The sequence below is a fragment of the Pelmatolapia mariae genome, linkage group LG14, assembly GCF_036321145.2.
Source record: "Pelmatolapia mariae isolate MD_Pm_ZW linkage group LG14, Pm_UMD_F_2, whole genome shotgun sequence".
In the NCBI taxonomy this organism is placed as follows: Eukaryota; Metazoa; Chordata; class Actinopteri; order Cichliformes; family Cichlidae; genus Pelmatolapia; species Pelmatolapia mariae.
In genome coordinates, this window is record NC_086239.1 from 1,615,074 (window position 1) to 1,632,795 (window position 17,722).

General features: G+C 40.4%; 1 protein-coding gene across 1 annotated transcript; it reads left to right on the top strand.

The window, feature by feature from the left end:
- Window positions 1-441: 441 nt before the first annotated feature.
- On the top strand, window positions 442-4,215 carry LOC134641316 (carotenoid-cleaving dioxygenase, mitochondrial-like). Its single transcript, XM_063493682.1, has 10 exons — window positions 442-646; window positions 725-840; window positions 966-1,068; window positions 1,144-1,272; window positions 1,566-1,726; window positions 2,373-2,540; window positions 2,665-2,802; window positions 3,040-3,222; window positions 3,824-3,934; window positions 4,099-4,215. The coding sequence occupies exons 1-10, from the start codon at window positions 457-459 to the stop codon at window positions 4,213-4,215; spliced, it is 1,416 nt and encodes a 471-aa protein (XP_063349752.1). The 5' UTR covers window positions 442-456.
- The last annotated feature ends 13,507 nt before the right edge of the window (window positions 4,216-17,722 follow it).

Genomic DNA, 17,722 nt, shown 5'->3' on the forward strand with positions numbered 1-17,722 from the left:
ATGTCTGATTGCATCCTTTTTGCTGTTTCTATGGTACGTGTCAGAAGGACAGTATAAAATCAGGAGTCAGTGTACGAACCAGCAGCATCTCAGAAGAGAGACTAAGCTACAGAAGGCTTAGCCACAGCCATGGATACTGTCAAACATCAGAAAAAGAATACTAAGTCTGTGAAGAACAGCAATCATTACACAAATGTACGCGGTCTGCCTTCTATCGAGAAGATTGTGAGCTCAGTGGAGGACACCCCCAGGCCCATCACCACCCAGATCATTGGTACAATCCCAGAATGGATCAAAGGAAACTTCCTGAGAAATGGGCCCGGAAAGTTTGAGATCGGAAACCACAAGTGAGTGCTGCATCTTTGTGTGTTTATCCATCTGCTTCAGACATCATGAAGCTCACTCCCCTTTGCATTGCATCTATTTCTCTACAGATTTAACCACTGGTTTGATGGCATGGCTCTCCTGCACCAGTTCAAAATATCAAATGGGCAAGTGACTTACAAAAGCCGCTTCCTGTCCAGCGACAGCTACCAGACCAACAAGGAGCACAATCGCATTGCGATATCTGAGTTTGGGACTGTAACCATGCCGGACCCCTGTAAAAATGTCTTCCAGCGCTTCCTGTCAAGATTTGAATCACACAGTGAGTATCTTGAAGACAAAGCAGCCTGTTGATGCACTTGCTATAGAATAAGTAATTCAAAGCTTTCTTTCCCTCTAGAGCCCACAGACAATGCCAACGTGAGTTTTGTGACCTACAAAGGTGACTATTATGTCAGTACAGAAACCAACATCATGCACAAGGTGGACCCTGAGACACTGGAGACGACTGAAAAGGTACCATGAGTGTAATGATATACGTGCAGCTGAAGTTTTAGTGGCACATGTATCAAACTGTAAAAGTAGGTATAGAAGCAATAAAAACTGCAAACCTTTTGTGCCATTGCATTTGTTTGTATTAGGTGGACTGGAGCAAATTCATTGCTGTGAATGGAGCCACAGCACACCCTCATACTGAGCCTGATGGTACGACATACAACATGGGAAATTCCTACACCTTGAAAGGTATTTAAGAAACATCAGATCCATTTCCACACTACAGGTTACGGATCAAAGATCTAACAGTATCTGGCATGACAGGATCATACTACAACATTATCCAAGTGCCACCAACCAAGAAAACAGAAGATGAAACCCTGGAGGGAGCCACAGTGCTGTGCTCGATTCCTTCAGTGGACAAGACCAAACCTTCATACTATCACAGCTTTGGTGAGCAAAAAGTCTCTTGCACATATTCCTTTGCGGTTTTCAGCATAGACCCATTTATAGGAATACAGATTTAGTCTTTGTTTGTTATAAATATATGTCTGTTTCTTCATATTTCTATTTTTGAATTTGGAAATAAAAATGCACAATGAAGTGAGGTACAGGCAGATATTTTGATTTCAGGTATGGGATGAAAATGGTTGGATCAGTGGATCATTGGGGTTTTTATATAAATTTAGCAAGTCTTACTGGACCTGAGTCCCACCACTAATAAACTTCTTCTTATTTCCTTATAGCGATGTCTGAGAACTACGTGGTGTTCATTGAACAGCCCATCAAGCTGGACCTGCTGAAGATCGTGACAGGCAAGCTAAGAGGAAAAAGTATCAGTGATAGCATATTCTGGGATCCGAAACTCAACACAATCTTCCATCTGATCCACAAACACTCGGGGAAGGTAGGACTCTAACATTCAAAAATGAACTAAGTGATTAAGTAAGGTAAACTTAATTCACAATAAAAAGTATTCTTCCAAGTCTCATAAGTATTGTTCCTGTGACTTGATTGAATTTTGAGTTAAGTTTTGGTCATTTATTTTTAATGAATGCATTTTATTTTTCTTCTAAAAGAGATACTGAATGTAGGTGAATATTTGAATGCAAAGATAGGGTTAGGGTACAAATGTGAAGATATGAAAGCAGTGTTTTGTTGCAAATGCAAGATAAAAGCAACAATAAAAGTGCAATAAAAACATTTTTGGCATTAAAATCAGCAATTAATCATGACAAATAATAGTAATCTGAATACAGATTATGGTAGCATAACTGAAAAATAAAGAGGAAGGGGCTAAAAGCAAGTTTCCGTCTGACACCTGATGCTCTGTATTAATAGTTAGAGTGCTAGATGATTTATGTTACAAAGATTTCAGAAGAAACTAATAAATGTTCAGTGTAGTTAATAAATACATTTTTTGCATTTGCAGAAATGTGAAATAATATTTAAGTCACATTAATAAAATATTCAGTAAAATTATTTGACTTGAGCTAGAACGCAGAACTGAACTAGTGCCACAGTGCATTTCCATTGTTGTTTTTGTGTTTCAGGTAAGCTCCATCGAGTATCTTGCAAAGCCACTATCAACCTTCCATCAGATCAATGCATTTGAGGAGGATGGATTCTTGATCATAGACTTGTGTGCATCAGATGATGGCCAGGCAATCACAAACTACAACATCCAGAACATGCGCAAGTCTGGAGAAGCTCTTGATGAGGTAAGTTAGTTAAGTAAAGCTCATTACTGACTTTCCTGTGCAGTTTATGGAAAATTCTTATGCTGCTTTTGGTTTATCTGAAAAAAAGATTGCTTGTTGAAGTTAACAAGATCTTCCTCGTCAGGTGTACAACACCTTGAGTAGAGCCTTCCCCCGGCGATTTGTGCTGCCTCTCAATGTGGGCCCTGACACACCCTACAACCAGAACCTGATTACCCGGCCGAACAGCATAGCTACTTCTGTAAGAATTGCAAAAAACAAGGTAGGGCAAACAGCATGATTAACGTACATGTATCAACATGTTACTACGCACATTCTTATAGTTTCAGTTTTTTAATGTAACTATCCCGCAAAAACAGTAGGATTTTACAGTCTACAGTCTATTCTATATAAATGCTTAATTGGACTTTGCTATTAAAATGTCAACATGTAGCACTTTCACTACCTGAATCTCAGTGATTACCTGTGTTGCTTTTTTTGTTTTTTAAAACCTGTGCAGGTGTTCTGTACCCATGAGGACCTCCATGGGGAGGATCTCCATGAATACGGAGGTCTGGAGTTTCCTCAGATCAACTATCACAAATTCAACACCCATCCCTACCGCTACTTCTATGGCTGTGGATTTAGACACCTTGTAGGGGACACGCTGATTAAGATGGATCTCCACGGAAAACGCATGAAGGCATGTTGTTTTATTGGAGCAAAGAAAAGAGAGCTCACATTTCCAATCTGTGGAACAAGTTAACCCCCACAAATGAAATCAACAGTTTCCAGATAGAACCAATTATATCTGTTTATATTTTAGTTCATTCACAAAGTAAATTTGCTGAGATTTAAAGTCGTAATAAAAAATGTATCACACACTTACTGTGTAGTGACAACTGTGACATTTAAAAAAGCATTCAGAGAGCGCAACTCACCCCAAAGGGGAAAGGGTTATATTAAAGCATTTTGTGCTGATGTCAGCCCTGGTAAGATAGAAATCTAGTGTAGTATATTGTAGTATGTATATGTAGTAACTTTTTGTGTCATTGTGAAATTATATAATGTTGTATTGAAAAACAACAGGCCTTAGTTATATACCAGGCCTCCCCCGAGGTCTTATACTAAAACTAGTATAAGACTGAAGACAATCCATAAAAATTGTGGGTAATATGGAGTTAACAAACAGTAAACAAAGTTAAAGAGGACTGTCCCACAGGTATTGAGATAGCATTGTTATTGTGATTTTTCTTTTATCATCATGAATGTGACAGCCCTGGTGTGTAAATGTTCCCTCACAGGTGTGGGAACATCCTGGTCAGTATCCATCTGAGCCGGTCTTTGTTCCCTCTCCTAATGCTACAGAGGAGGATGATGGTGTCATCATGTCTGTGGTCATCACTCCAGACGAGGTTAGTCAGGCTCAGCCATTTTGGACAGGGTACTCTTTATAGATACAGTTTCCTCATACAAATGTAAAACATGGCTGAGCACGAGCTTGGAGATCGTGCCGTTGTGTTTTCTACACTGTCTTGTACACCAAGTATTTCTTTACCCATGTCTCTGTTCCCTCCAGGACAAGAGTACATTCCTTCTGGTGTTAGATGCCAAGACATTCGAGGAGCTGGGCAGGGCGGTGGTACCTGTCAACATCCCCTATGGCTTCCACGGTACATTCAGTGCCACGGCTTAGACTTTTGATGGATGTACATGTGACTTCACAGGGACACACCTACACTGTGTACATGTTGACTTAAGAGCAAAGACCCTCACTTAAAGAATTCCTTTATGCTATTTCAATGCATGAAATAGCAGATCTAAAAACACTCGTTTCATTTGGATATGTGGCAAAATGAAACTAGTGTTTTTATATCTGCTATGCATTGTGATTGCTATAAACAAAAATTCAGTAAAACTGATTTTATGACACTGGAAATGCACACTTTGGCACAGGACACACATGTTGGAGAAACCTCTGTGACTTTAAAATGTACAATTTCAGAAAAATCCACGAGTCACTGAGCCTTCTGTCAATAAATGAAGCTGCATTTAAACATCTGGCAACAATATTTATTCTCATTTTAGGGATATGTTTTTATAACCTAACCCTGCTTTAAACCTCTCCACAATTTTATCCCTTACCACTCAGTTGTGTTCCTTGATCATCATGATGGTTTTTGGTCACTCTCACAAACATCGGAGGCCTTTACAGAACAGAGTAAAGGGGGCTGAATAAATACTCACACCACACTTTTCAAATTTTTATTTGTGAAAAATGTTGAAAACCATATATCGTTTTCCTTCCACTTCACATGGTGAAGTATGCTTTACTTTGTGTTGATGTACCATAAAATTCCCTCAAAGTGTGAAGTCTGGAAAACTTTAAGTGTTATGAATACTATTTCAAGGCACAATAATTTGCAGCGTAAAAAATTATTAGAGTGATTAGAGACTACATAAAATTATTGTATTGTGTTTTTTTGTTTTTTATTTTATTGTGTGGCTTTTTTGAACATCTTAAAGTAATAGAATAAGCTTATTTAATTAAACCCTTTCCTATTATTTGTACTAATAATCATCACTGTTTCCTCATGTTTATACCATATCCTATCATAAATCCTTCCTTATAATCTGTCACATGTGTTTGGCTGTGTTACTCCAGATATATCGACATAAACACATAGATACACCACATACATGTGCGCGTACACAAACACATATGGTGTGGCTCAGGAGGTAGAGCAGGTCATCTGCTGATTGGAAGATTGGTGGTTCGATCCGAGTTGCTCTCCGATGGAGGGATTCGTGGTCCAGAATGTTATTTTCTTTGCTCAATACTGAAATGCTTATTTATTATATTTTTTTCCAGCCTATTTTATCATCTGTTATAACACCAAAAAACGTATGTTCATGAACTCTTTCAATTTCCACAACATCTGTCTGCACATGTGAGTTTATTTGAGAATTCCCAAATCATTGATTGTATCAGACGCTTTTCAAAGATCTAGGAATACTCTGGCCAGTGTTGGGGAGTAATGGAATACATGTACCGGCGTTACATATTTAAAATACAAAATATGAGTCACTGTATTTCTCAGAATTAATAATTTAAGATTTTCATTTATGCTTAGAAATATATATTCATTTGTATGCTGATAAAAATCATATTCTTATTAGGTCTGATAAGATTCTGTGTGCACTTGTGTACCATGAGATGAGAGGAAGCAGCCTCGACATTATAATTCTATTATAGCTTTTGAAACCAGACTGTTCCGTTTCTTAAAGGTTCGAGAGGTCACACCTTTAAATATGTATTTGAGACATGACCTATTGCAGGTTCCTGTTCTTATAGTTTAGCAAGACGATTACTTCTGCTTGTCTGCATACAGTTTAAGTTCATTGAAAGGTCGTCTATGTATAGCATGGCTGGAAACACACACACACACACGCACCCACACACACACAGAATCCAGACACTGATGTTGTTCAGAGATGTCTGTTTAAGAATGTCACGTGTATTTGTAATTGCATATTCATGAATGATTGCTTGCTGACAATAAAAAGGGCTGTAGCGAAGGAATCAGTCGAAGTTGGTTGAGTTCAGGTGGAGGAATCTTTTCCTCAGCTTTGACTAACTTCCCTTGCGACAAAGAGCTCTGTCTTGACTTGTTTTGTCATGCTGTTAGTTGGTCTCGTGTTCCAGCGGGTTTTGTGCCTAGATAAACCCAACAGTATTCCATTACAGTTACTGTTTAAAAAGGTGATATTCAGAATACAGTTACTTTGTTGAAATAAATGGATAACACGGCGGTCTTTTCCTGTTCCATATGTTAGGCTGTCCCCTCTCTATTTTTGGTAATTCCACGCTGGTGGAAACCCAAACAAAACACGCGAGGCTCTAATGCCTGTCTCAATCTCACGGCCCATGTCACCTCTACTTGTGGCCCGCTTAATGACGTGACGAATTTTTTTTTTAAATTTACTATTCAAAAATGATTTAATATGAAGGCAATAGGCAGAGTGTTACAGGCATAGCCCTAAAGAATGTAGCTTCATGGGCAGTGTAGTCCGTGCTGCAGGGAGAATGGACTGCCAAACCTGCCAAACCCGTTATGTGTCTGTGAGCGAGGGAGGGAGAAAAAGAATAGTGGAAAATTACGAGCTGTCACCGAGCAGCAACGGGTGATGGAAGCATGTAAATATAATTGTCACGGCTGGGGCAGCAGTTGTGTGGTGATGATGAGGAGGATCCAAGTAGCAGACAGCAGCAGTGATGTGAGTGAGTTTATTTACAGTGCACAATAACAAAGGCGAGGGCAGAACCGAACATAAACATAAACTGGGTGAAAAATGACAAAACAAGAAATCATAACTCACAAGGTCAAACGCAGGGAAAGACATGAGGAGGTACGCAGGGAATGGAGAGCTGGATGTGGAGAAACACTGATTAACACAGAATAACGCAGAAGAGCCCACGAGGAGCACAGGCAGACATACACTATAAATACACACAAGGAACTGAGGGAATGACACACCAGAGGGGTACACAGCTGAACCTAATTAGACAATTGAACCAGACACAAACCTTCAAAGTAAAACATGTATGGGCTCAAAATGTGGTCATAAATATTTTGTACTTGTAAATCAGTTTTGTATGTGTAAAAAGAATTTGTGTGTGCGTAAAAAAGATTTGTATGTGTAAAAAAGATTTGTATGTGTAAAAAAGATTTGTATGTGTAAAAAAGATTTGTGTGTGCGTAAAAAAGATTTGTGTGTGTGTAAAAAAGATTTGTATGTGTAAAAAAGATTTGTGTGTGCGTAAAAAAGATTTGTGTGTGTGTAAAAAAGATTTGTGTGTGTGTAAAAAAGATTTGTGTGTGCGTAAAAAAGATTTGTGTGTGTGTAAAAAAGATTTGTGTGTGGACTTTGCCAAAAAACCCCTGCAAGTTACAAGTACGGATTTTGACCCTATTTTTCTTCCTTTCATCTGATTGGTCAATGTCATGTCAATCACAAATGTAACAATCCAATCAGAGAACAGATGGGTTTGGCTGTCGGAGGGACGCTTTTTTTGAACTGCAGGTCTTTGAAGGGAATAAATGCCCTTTTACATGCCAACTCAGCGTTTTCCTTTATCACCACGAAGGAAAACAGTCTGTGGTCGTCCGAGTTTGGTGATTTTTGTGTCACAGGTCTATGTGCTTAATACAGGGACTTCCACAGCCTTTTCAACAGCGCTGCGGACCGCGGGGGGCGGGCAGTGTTTTGCAAATGACAGTCTTCATTACAAAGCTTTCTTCGTTATGAATTAGCATACATGTTTTTATTGAACATTTGAAGAACTAGCAACCCCCCCCCCCCCCCGAAACTCTTGTAGAGGAGATAAAGTCAGAGAGAAACGACAAGGAGCAGGTGCATCTAGTACAGGTAGAGCTGCTGCAAAAACCCACAGAGCCCAGCAGCCAGGGCAACAAATTCTGGATCCTTAGCTTTTAGTTAGCATTAGCAGCACATCCTGCGTCCGATGTGAAAGGACTTTTATGCTGCGCACTGTGACTCACAGCAATGGTCCCGGGTCAGCCCTGACTTTGTGTTAAACTAATCCTAAAGTAATGATGGTATTTCTAACCACTGACATACCACAACTTTATCCTTTCAACAGCTGCTGAAAGTTAGCGGACCTAGCTGCTATCGGATATTTATATAGAGATCCTCCAGCTTCAAACTGTATCACCCTTCAAGGACCTGCATTTCAAAAAAGTGCCCCTCCGACAGCCAAACCCATCTGTTCTCTGATTGGATTGTTACATTTGTGATTGACATGACATTGACCAATCAGATGAAAGGAAGAAAAATAGGGTCAAAATCCGTACTTGTAACTTGCAGGGGTTTTTTGGCAAAGTCCACACACAAATCTTTTTTACACACACACAAATCTTTTTTACGCACACACAAATCTTTTTTACGCACACACAAATCTTTTTTACACATACAAATCTTTTTTACACATACAAATCTTTTTTACACATACAAATCTTTTTTACACATACAAATCTTTTTTACGCACACACAAATTCTTTTTACACATACAAAACTGATTTACAAGTACAAAATATTTATGACCACATTTTGAGCCCATAAACATGAAACTCACAGACTGTTTTACAACAAAAACTCGGGGGCACGAACAGAGCACAAGGGGAAGACACAGGTAGGAATGATAAAACACTGAACACCAGAATCAAACCCTAAGAACTAATACAAAATCAGAAGAAACTAAAAAATAATAACAATAAACTCAAAACGCTGGGTCACCGATCCACTGCAGCCAAAAAGAGTGCCTGATGAGCCCAGTTGTAAGTAAGCTATTAAGACTCGACTGTACGCTGTGTTCGTGTTTTCCTCCCAAACAATAAGTTCGGTTGGAGCAGCCTTTCAACACCTCTCTCTGTCTCTCGCTAGCAAAGTTGACCCAGACAACAAAGTAAAGCTAGTTTTCAGCTACGAGCCCGACATGAACCCGACGTATTAGCCAGCGGTCCCTTTACTACGGTTTGGAGCCGCGGACCTGTTTTATATACGCGCAAATAGTTTTCTATACGAGATCGCTGCAAAAAGTGCAGCCTTACCTAATGTCCACCTACTGTTACTCATTTATATTAAGATTTAAACATCTAGTTGGTATTGGTATGGAGAGTAACCTTCAGTAACAATTGGAGAATTGTGGAAGTAGAGAAACAGGCTTGTAATATGTGAAGTGGTGCCTATCCCAAAATTTATGGATTGGAGACCAACTTTGAGTTAGTGTCTTGCCTAAGGGATTGAACCACCAACCTTTAATGTATCCCATATAACATCCCTTAATATATTAGTGTTTAGTGTTTATTATTTTACTATACTACTATACTATACTAGTACTTTCTTCATACCCGTATAATATAGATCAATTTATTTTTGTTTTTTGTCATTATTTTCTACTTCTTTTGTTCTTTGTTTTATGAATTCCTTATACAATGTATTTTTCTTTTCACATGCATTTTGTAAACCCTCAGTGATCCATGGTCAATCTGAATATTTTTACTTTCTGCTGTATTGTGTTGTTGAACAGTTTTTATTATATAATGTTACTTTGTGGAAGTACGTAAGAACAACACAAAAGCTCATCACATTTTACTCCAGCTTTAAACTCGGCGTCACACATCTGAACTCACAACCTCCTCCTACATCCTCCTACAACCAAAAACTAGTAGTGGGCAGATCGATCCAAAAATCGATCGTATCGATATCAAGTCGGCAAAGGTATCGGATCGATACTAGCCTGGTGAGATCAATTCTTTACTTTAAGTTCTATTATTGTTTACAATGCCGTGCTTTTGGCAAAGACGAAACAGCCAGGTCGCTGGACTCACTGCTCCTGTGTCAGCACAGAGCAGGCACGCTTTACTCCCCCTCCCCCCTCTTGTGTTTAGATGTTGTGCTGTCACGTGACGTGACTTAGACGCTTTAGGGGTCGTTGTTTACATATTATTTATATTTTCACCAGTTTTCGTTGAGAATTTTAATTGTAATCTTTGTATTATAGTTTCTCAACAGTGCTTGTTTGTTTTAATTTGCTTACTGGTTTGCGTGCACTTTTTATTTAAGATTTTTCTAAAAAAAAAAAATAATAATAATAATTGATAACTGTAAACCACCACGGCAGACCCGATGGCATTTGCATGCTACGCAGCATCATTTATTCTTACAATAACCACACGACTGCTGTAACAGTACATTCAACAGCTGCAGCTCTCCCGCTGCCAGCCGTACACATCACCATCACCAACAACACAAGCAGAGCACAGGTTGTAAGCTGGCGTGACTGTAGAGAAGACGAAGAGAAGAATAATCCTTTAATTGTCCCACAAGGGGAAATTTGGGTGTAACAGCAGCAAGAAAGACACATATACAAACAAACAGTACACAGGACACAGAACAGAAACATACACAATTTTTACATATTTACATCAAGGACAATGGGGGTTTTTTTGTTTTGTTTTTTTTGCCTGTCCCGTTTGGATCTTTAGCCATCAGAATTGTTGTCTGAAGGCCAAGAAAGATGCCAAGCGGATTTACTTTACCAATTGGATCATCATGGCCTTGCCATATTGGTCCATTTGATTGACCTTTATTATAATTATGTATTTACTTTATTTTCGGTTGTTACAGACGGGACAGACATGACTGGGGGATAGGACAGGGAGAAAGAATGAAAGAAAGAGAGGGAGAGAAAGAAAAATAGAGGGGAGAAGAGATGGTGAGAAAGAGGGGAAGAGGAAAAAAAAGAAAAACAGACAAAATACCTGGATCACCTGTATGGAGATAAGAAAAAACAGAAGAGAAAACAAACAAAAAAGAGCAACATAATAAATACAACACCATCACAGTAAACTAGCTAACAGTAGATAACAGTGGATACTAAATATTACATGTTATTGTGCAGTACGCAAGATCAACAGCGCACAATGTGCTGTGAGGTAGCAGCCAAGAAAGGTGTAGTTTGTGTCTGTGAACACCTGTGTGCACACCGGTGTGTACACCTGTGTGGATCAGCACGCTTGTATTCAAAAGGTTTCTCCATGTAACGATCTGCTAGGGAGTGTGGGGAGCCATAGCCCCGTCCCCCAGGGCATGAAGCAGGTATGGAGGAGATCCAGGCCCCAAACATCCAGAGGCCCCAGAGTACGAGGACCCAAGGAGGACCACCAGGGGGGCAACCATGCCACCCTCCTGGGAAGAGCTGAGGAGGGCCCCAAACGAGAGGTCACCCAGCAGCCACGGAGCAGTGGCCAGAGGGGGCTGCAGTGACGTGCCCGCGGGCTCTGCGGGCAGCCAGCTGTGCCAGAGAGGACTGGGCCTCAAGCCCAGAGGCCAGAGGGGTGAAGCCTTGTATGCCTGCTGGATGTTTGTGTAAACAAGGTCTAACATGTTGTCCCCTCTTGTTGCAAAGTCAATGTTCTAATGAAATTTGGGTAGAACTGATTTAAGTGTGGTGTTATTAAAATCCCCAGAAGCCATGAGGGTGGACTGTTTGCAGATCACTGATAATCTTGTAAAGTTCACTGAGTGTTCCACTAGCTTTAGCATTAGTGCTAGCACTGGGTGGGATGTAAACAGCAACGATGATCACCACAGTAAACTCTCTTGGGATATAAAACGGCCTGCATCTGACTGCTAAGACCTCCACAAGTTCTGAACAATGCACAGACGCAATCGCTGCATTCCTACACCAGCTGTTATTGATGTAAACACACAGTCCACCGCCGTGCGTCTTGCCCGATGATAGGGTGTGTGTTGGCGCGGTAGCTAGCTAGCCCATCTAGCTGGACAGTGTGGTCTGCAATGCCTCCGTGTAGCCATGTTTCAGAAAAATAAGCACACAGCAGTGTTTTGTTTTTTTCCCAGGAGTTTAGTAGTAAATGGTAAATGGTAAATGGCCTGTATTTGTATAGCGCTTTACTAGTCCCTAAGGACCCCAAAGTGCTTTACACTACATTCAGTCATTCACCCATTCACACACTTTGCCAGTGTGTGAATGGCAAGCTACATTGTAGCCACAGCCGCCCTGGGACGCACTGACAGAGGCGAGGCTGCCGGACACTGGCGCTACCGGGCCCTCTGGCCATCACCAGTAGGCAACAGGTGAAGTGTCTTGCCCAAGGACACAATGACTGAGACTGTCGGAGCTCGAACCGGCAACCTTCCGATTACAAGACGACCTGCTAACTCTTGAGCCACAGTTACCCAGTAGTCTCAAACACTCCAGTTTATTTTCTATGGAGCGCACGTTGGAGAGGGGAGCATGGGTCGGCAATGGTTAGCTTTTAGCCTATCATGGATCCCGGCTCGCTTACCGCGCTTCCGCTTCCTCACACACTGTTTTCAATGGACTTCCAGGCAGACACTACGATGTCGTGGCGCTGTAACCCATCTGTTCTGAGCTTGCAGAATGCCGCAGCAGCGCACTTTCTCCAGCATGTCTCCATCTGGTTGAGTTCGCTAGCGTTTTCCTAAATCCAGAAGTTGTTGGCGGTTATGGATGTGTTTGTTGTCGTGGCAGATTTCTTTTCTGATGTATTAATCATATATTTTAATTATATCACATTAGTAATAGTAATATCACTTTCTCACTTTAGTATAGCAAGATCACTCCTGTCACCAGTTGTATGCATGCATGTAAAATATTATCACAAGTGGACTCCAAGTTTTATTGCACCTTCACAGTGGACCCATTGTAGACTTGAAGATCTCCAGACACCCAGTTCATGGGAGGTGACGGGTGGTCGTAACTTTTCTTAGAGTGGGAGGGGGTCAAGGATGAGCTGGACTGAAGGTATAGGGATACATGAAGTGCTGTGGAATGTTCTTTGTTTGAGAGTGTCTGTGTGTGTGTGTATATAAGATAAGCAACCCCACCCAAATTTCAGAGATGATCCTAGTGTTTGGCTGGGATGTTTCTCTCCATATTGCATTGTGTTTATTAAACCCACTTCAAATCACGCTCACTGGGTGTGTTGCAGGTTATTGTTAAAATTTCCACAACATTGTCTGTAGTTCTGATGCACATTACAGATTTACGTTAAACCAGGATATTAAAAAAAATAAGCAAATAGAACTCAAGTAAAAACATGAAATCGCACCATGGTTTGGACCTGGTGTGGCCGCTGCGACCTAGCACGCCGCCATTTTTTTAAATGGTGCAAATGCTGGCGCTTCCATTCGCTTGGGCCCGGAAATTGCACGACACTGGGGTACGATGGCTGCAGCCGGGACCATCGGAGGGGGAGACCCGAATGTTGGATCAAATTCTGCTGGAGCAGTTTGTGGAGGGGCTGCTGGTGAAGACAGCTAGATAAACGTGTTCTCTCTCCTGCCCGGCCCAACATCTCTCATCGAGGATCATTTTGAAACTCAGCCTGGCGTGATGGTGCGTTCATGGCTCTACAGGCTTCCTGAATATAAAAGGAAAATTATTCAGAGGGAATAGGCCAAAATGCTGAAAATGGGAGTAATAGAAGAGTCATACAGTGCCTGGTGTAGACCGATAGTTCTTGTGATGAAGAAAGATGGGTCTATACGGTTCTGTGTTCGCAATCGCAAGGTGAATGAAATGTCATGCTTCGATTCTTTTCCCATGCCCCAGGTCGACGAGCTCCTGGACCAGTTGGGCACGGCCTGTTTTTTCACAACACTGGATTTAACTGAGGGCCACTGGCAGATTCTCTTGTCTGTGGAGTCCAAGAAAAAAAATGGCCTTCTCCAATCCGTACAGTTTGTACCGGTTCGTTACACTTCCATTCGGCTTGTTTGGAGCTCCAGCCACCTTCCAGTGCCTCATGGACCGGGTGCTGTGGCCGCATATGCTGCCGTCTACCTGGATGATATGATCATCCATAGTGTCACCTGGGCAGAGCACGTCCAGCGAGGGGCGTCCACAGGTGGAGAAAACAGCAGCATCCTGCCCACGCCCCAAGACCAAAAAGGAGTTGAGACGGTTCCTGGGGCTGGCTGGTTACCTCCGCCAGTTCGTGCCAGCCCCCTTGACTGATCTCACCCGAAAGGGTGCTAACCTTCGTCCCGCAATCACCACCACCTCAGATTGGAAAGGAAAAAAGGATTACTCACCCGTCTGTCGCTCACTTTACCTGATCTCTCCCCCCCCCGAAGAATTCGCTTCTCCCACAAGTAAGCTCTCTCCAGAGTCTACCTCCACCTTTCTAAAGCACTTGCCCTTGACCTCCAGTCACACTCTCCTCTCTTATGTTACACAGCCGCTACCCTGTGTGTCCCTGCTCCGAGTCTGTGTCAAGGAACACTACCCCAGCTCTTAGTGTCTCCTGCGTTGTTCTCCTATGTTATTATCTGTACTGAGTTTCCCCAGCATCACGAGCATGCACTGGGCTGTCCAAATCATGGACAAACAGTATTCCTCATTCTTGATTTTTAGTTCCCAAACCATTCTTATAATGACTAACTACTGCTGAAATTCTGCAGGGGAAACAAATTTTGTCGGGGATAAATACCCTGGCACGACACCGGCCCCCTTGTAACAGTACAGATTGCCCAAGAAAATGGACCTAGCAGATCCGATCCATATACTGATCGCGAAGCAGGGCGCAAGATAGGTGAACACAAACAATCTTTCAAATTTTTAGGCAAAAAATGTAAAGCTATAGGATAAACAAGAAAAGATACTTGCTGTCATTCTCAAGTGATGCATCTGCTTTCCTCATGAACTGTTGAGGGAGCTTCTCCACTGATTGTACCAGCATTGCTTTCTGTGAGGCCAGTTTTTCGGGACACAGTCTCCCCGGCACCTGAAACGCTTTCGTTTTACAGAATGCTTATACACTGTAAACCCGAATAAGTTCAGTGAACTCAAAATTTATGAGGAAACTGATTACATAATAATTTTTAAGTTAACTTACTTAAAAACTATAAGTTCACTGTAACTTAAAAAATATGACCTGAATAAAATCAAAGAATTTAACTACCTCCAACCTATAACTTAGTATCTAAGTAACTTACAAAGTTTAATGTCACTAAACTTGCATATTTTATTTTATTTGAACTTTATGTCATTACTTTACTAACTTAAATATTATAACTTATATAAACTCTAAATGGACCTATTAAACCGCAAGCTAAGTCTAACCCTTCATAGACAGAGTCTTTCTGTAAAGAAAAAAAAAACTGAGACAGAATTGCAATTGCAAGTTTATGTATAACTGCACAAAACTTTACATGCTTCTGCATTTGAACATGTTTTTAGTGCTTATTGTACGACTTGTACAGTGAAAATTTAAAACAATATAGTGCGTCAGCCTTTTCTTTGGCTTTCTCTTTTAAAAATAATTTTGGAAACAACATAAAAAATGTATCAGCCTGATGCTGTTATAAAACTAATAAAAGGCATTTTTATAAAACATTTAGGTTAAGTCCAAAAGCCCTTAATGAACCAACTCCTCCTCCTGGAATGGTCCCTGGTGTATGTTCCTGTAACACATTTAAAAAGTAGTATTAGTCAAATAGGTTGATTTATAAATTGAATAAAATGTAATATAAGTTACCAATAGAGAGGCTTGCGGTTCCTGATAAACTGGTTCTTTAGATTCCATGTCTAAACAAAGAAATAGGGGATTCAATTATACTAATTATACTCACTTTAGAAACCCAGTGGCCTTACAAGTCTCAAAATCACGTCCAAACACCCTCAATGAATAGACTCCTCCTGGGATGGTCCCTGGTGTGTGTTCCAGTAAAACATTTAATAAGTAGTATTAGTCCAATACATTAAATACATTTTACTCATTCTATAAATTAATATACTATAAGTTACCAATAGAGGCTGTTGGTTCCTGATAAACTCCCGATTCTTTAGAATCCCACATCTAAGCTAAGAAACAGGGGATTAAATTATACTAAAACCATGTGCTCAGTTCAAACTGCAATTACTACTGCTGCTGTTTCTCCCAAAAGTATTTCATCAAGAAGTCCTTAAGTTTGATGACGAAATGATTAGAACCTCTGTATAGTTTACACTAGTAGCCTACCCAAATTTAAACTTTTAGATATGTTTTGCCATTTATATATTTAAAATGGGAAAATAAAATAATGCCAAGCAAAAATGTCCCTTTTTGTACAACATCTTAAATGTGTTTATGAAATTTTTTAAGTTTTTATTGGTAATGTAACCCTACATGTTCACAGCTTTTTAAACTTGTGCCTATAACATGTTTACAACATATGGTTTGCTAAGGAAAAAAGTGGACATAAAACAGTGATTTTCAAATATTTTACTGGCTACACAGTATGAACAATAAATCAACCATCGGCCAAATACCGTTTTTAATATTAAGCAAACTACAACAATAGATTTTTCTCTAAACCAGGGCCTAATTCAGGATGAAAAACAGCTTTTGCAAAACATCACATTAAAATAGTGCGGACAATTTTTTTGTGTGTGTATTTTTTATGCATTCAAGCCAAATGTGCTCAACGTAGGTGAATGTTTACTTGGCCTGGGAGGGATTCATATATAATTTTGCCGACCTGTATTTTGTCTTCTTCAGTACACGAATAATACAACAATAATAAAATACAATAACAAAAACTTACCTCGGAGCTTGGCGAACTGACTTTAATGCTCCAATCCCACGTCAAGCTGTTCGGATGAAAAGAAAAACCACAACTCACGTTACCACGAGACAGCTAGCTTAGCCCACATTTACACCGCGGCGGTTATTAGGTTAATATGTAAAACATATTTTGCCAAAACGTACCCATTACCATATCACAAAGCTTATGGTGAAAATAAGTAAACCACTGGCAATAATAATTCCCAACAACTGGTAAGTGGCTGCCACTGGCATTTTAGTCTCAATTTAGGCTTGCATTAAAATAGTGAGCAGTTAGCTCCAAAATGTGCGCCGACTCGTCGACAAAAAACTTCAGTTTTTCAACCGAAATGACTCAACACGGACGCAACATTCCTCTGGTAACAATCGACAGCAGCTCAAAGAATAAAAAAAACAAACAAAAAACGTTGTCTTTCATTTTACTTACATATCTTCTAGCTTTGCTTTTCTTCACTTTGCTTCGCTTCAGACCTCCGCCATCTTGAAAACTTTTCAGAGTATGTAGTTCATGTTCACGAACGTACGCCATGACGTCATCAAGTCTCTTAACTCAATAACTTTGACACGAACGTTTTATTTTACTCATAACTTTCTATTTTAATGAAGATAACTTAAGTAAAAGTTGAATCTGCTTATAAGCTTTAAGGTGTTTTGACTTGGTTGCTACTTTTGATTTCGATGATTATAAAACTTTTGAGCTCATTGTACTTTAGGGTTTACAGTGTACTGTGGCTCTCCCGATTACTTAATGGCCTCTTGCCTGGTTCGGCCAAAAGGCTATCCCCAAATCTACCCTCTTGTAGGGATACAGGTGGGAGGATCCCTGACCTCCTCTAAACCCTAGGTTATTATTTCCTGTGACCCTTAGTATGAACCAAGTCACAGTGCTGCTTCAGGCCCTGGTAGACTCAGAAGCTGAACAAAACCTTATCAATGTCAAACTAGCTAGCAAGCTGCATCTCCCCTTGTTGCCCTTGGATCCACCCATTCCTGCCACAGCTCTAAATAACCAGGTATTCACCA

Coding starts and splice junctions, on each gene's coding strand:
- LOC134641316 (XM_063493682.1), top strand. CDS start 457: ATGGCTCTCCTGCACCAGTTCAAAATATCAAATGGGCAAGTGACTTAC. Junction 1,069..1,143: donor AAATTCCTACACCTTGAAAG/GTATTTAAGAAA, acceptor CTGGCATGACAG/GATCATACTACAACATTATC. Junction 3,935..4,098: donor TGGTCATCACTCCAGACGAG/GTTAGTCAGGCT, acceptor TGTTCCCTCCAG/GACAAGAGTACATTCCTTCT.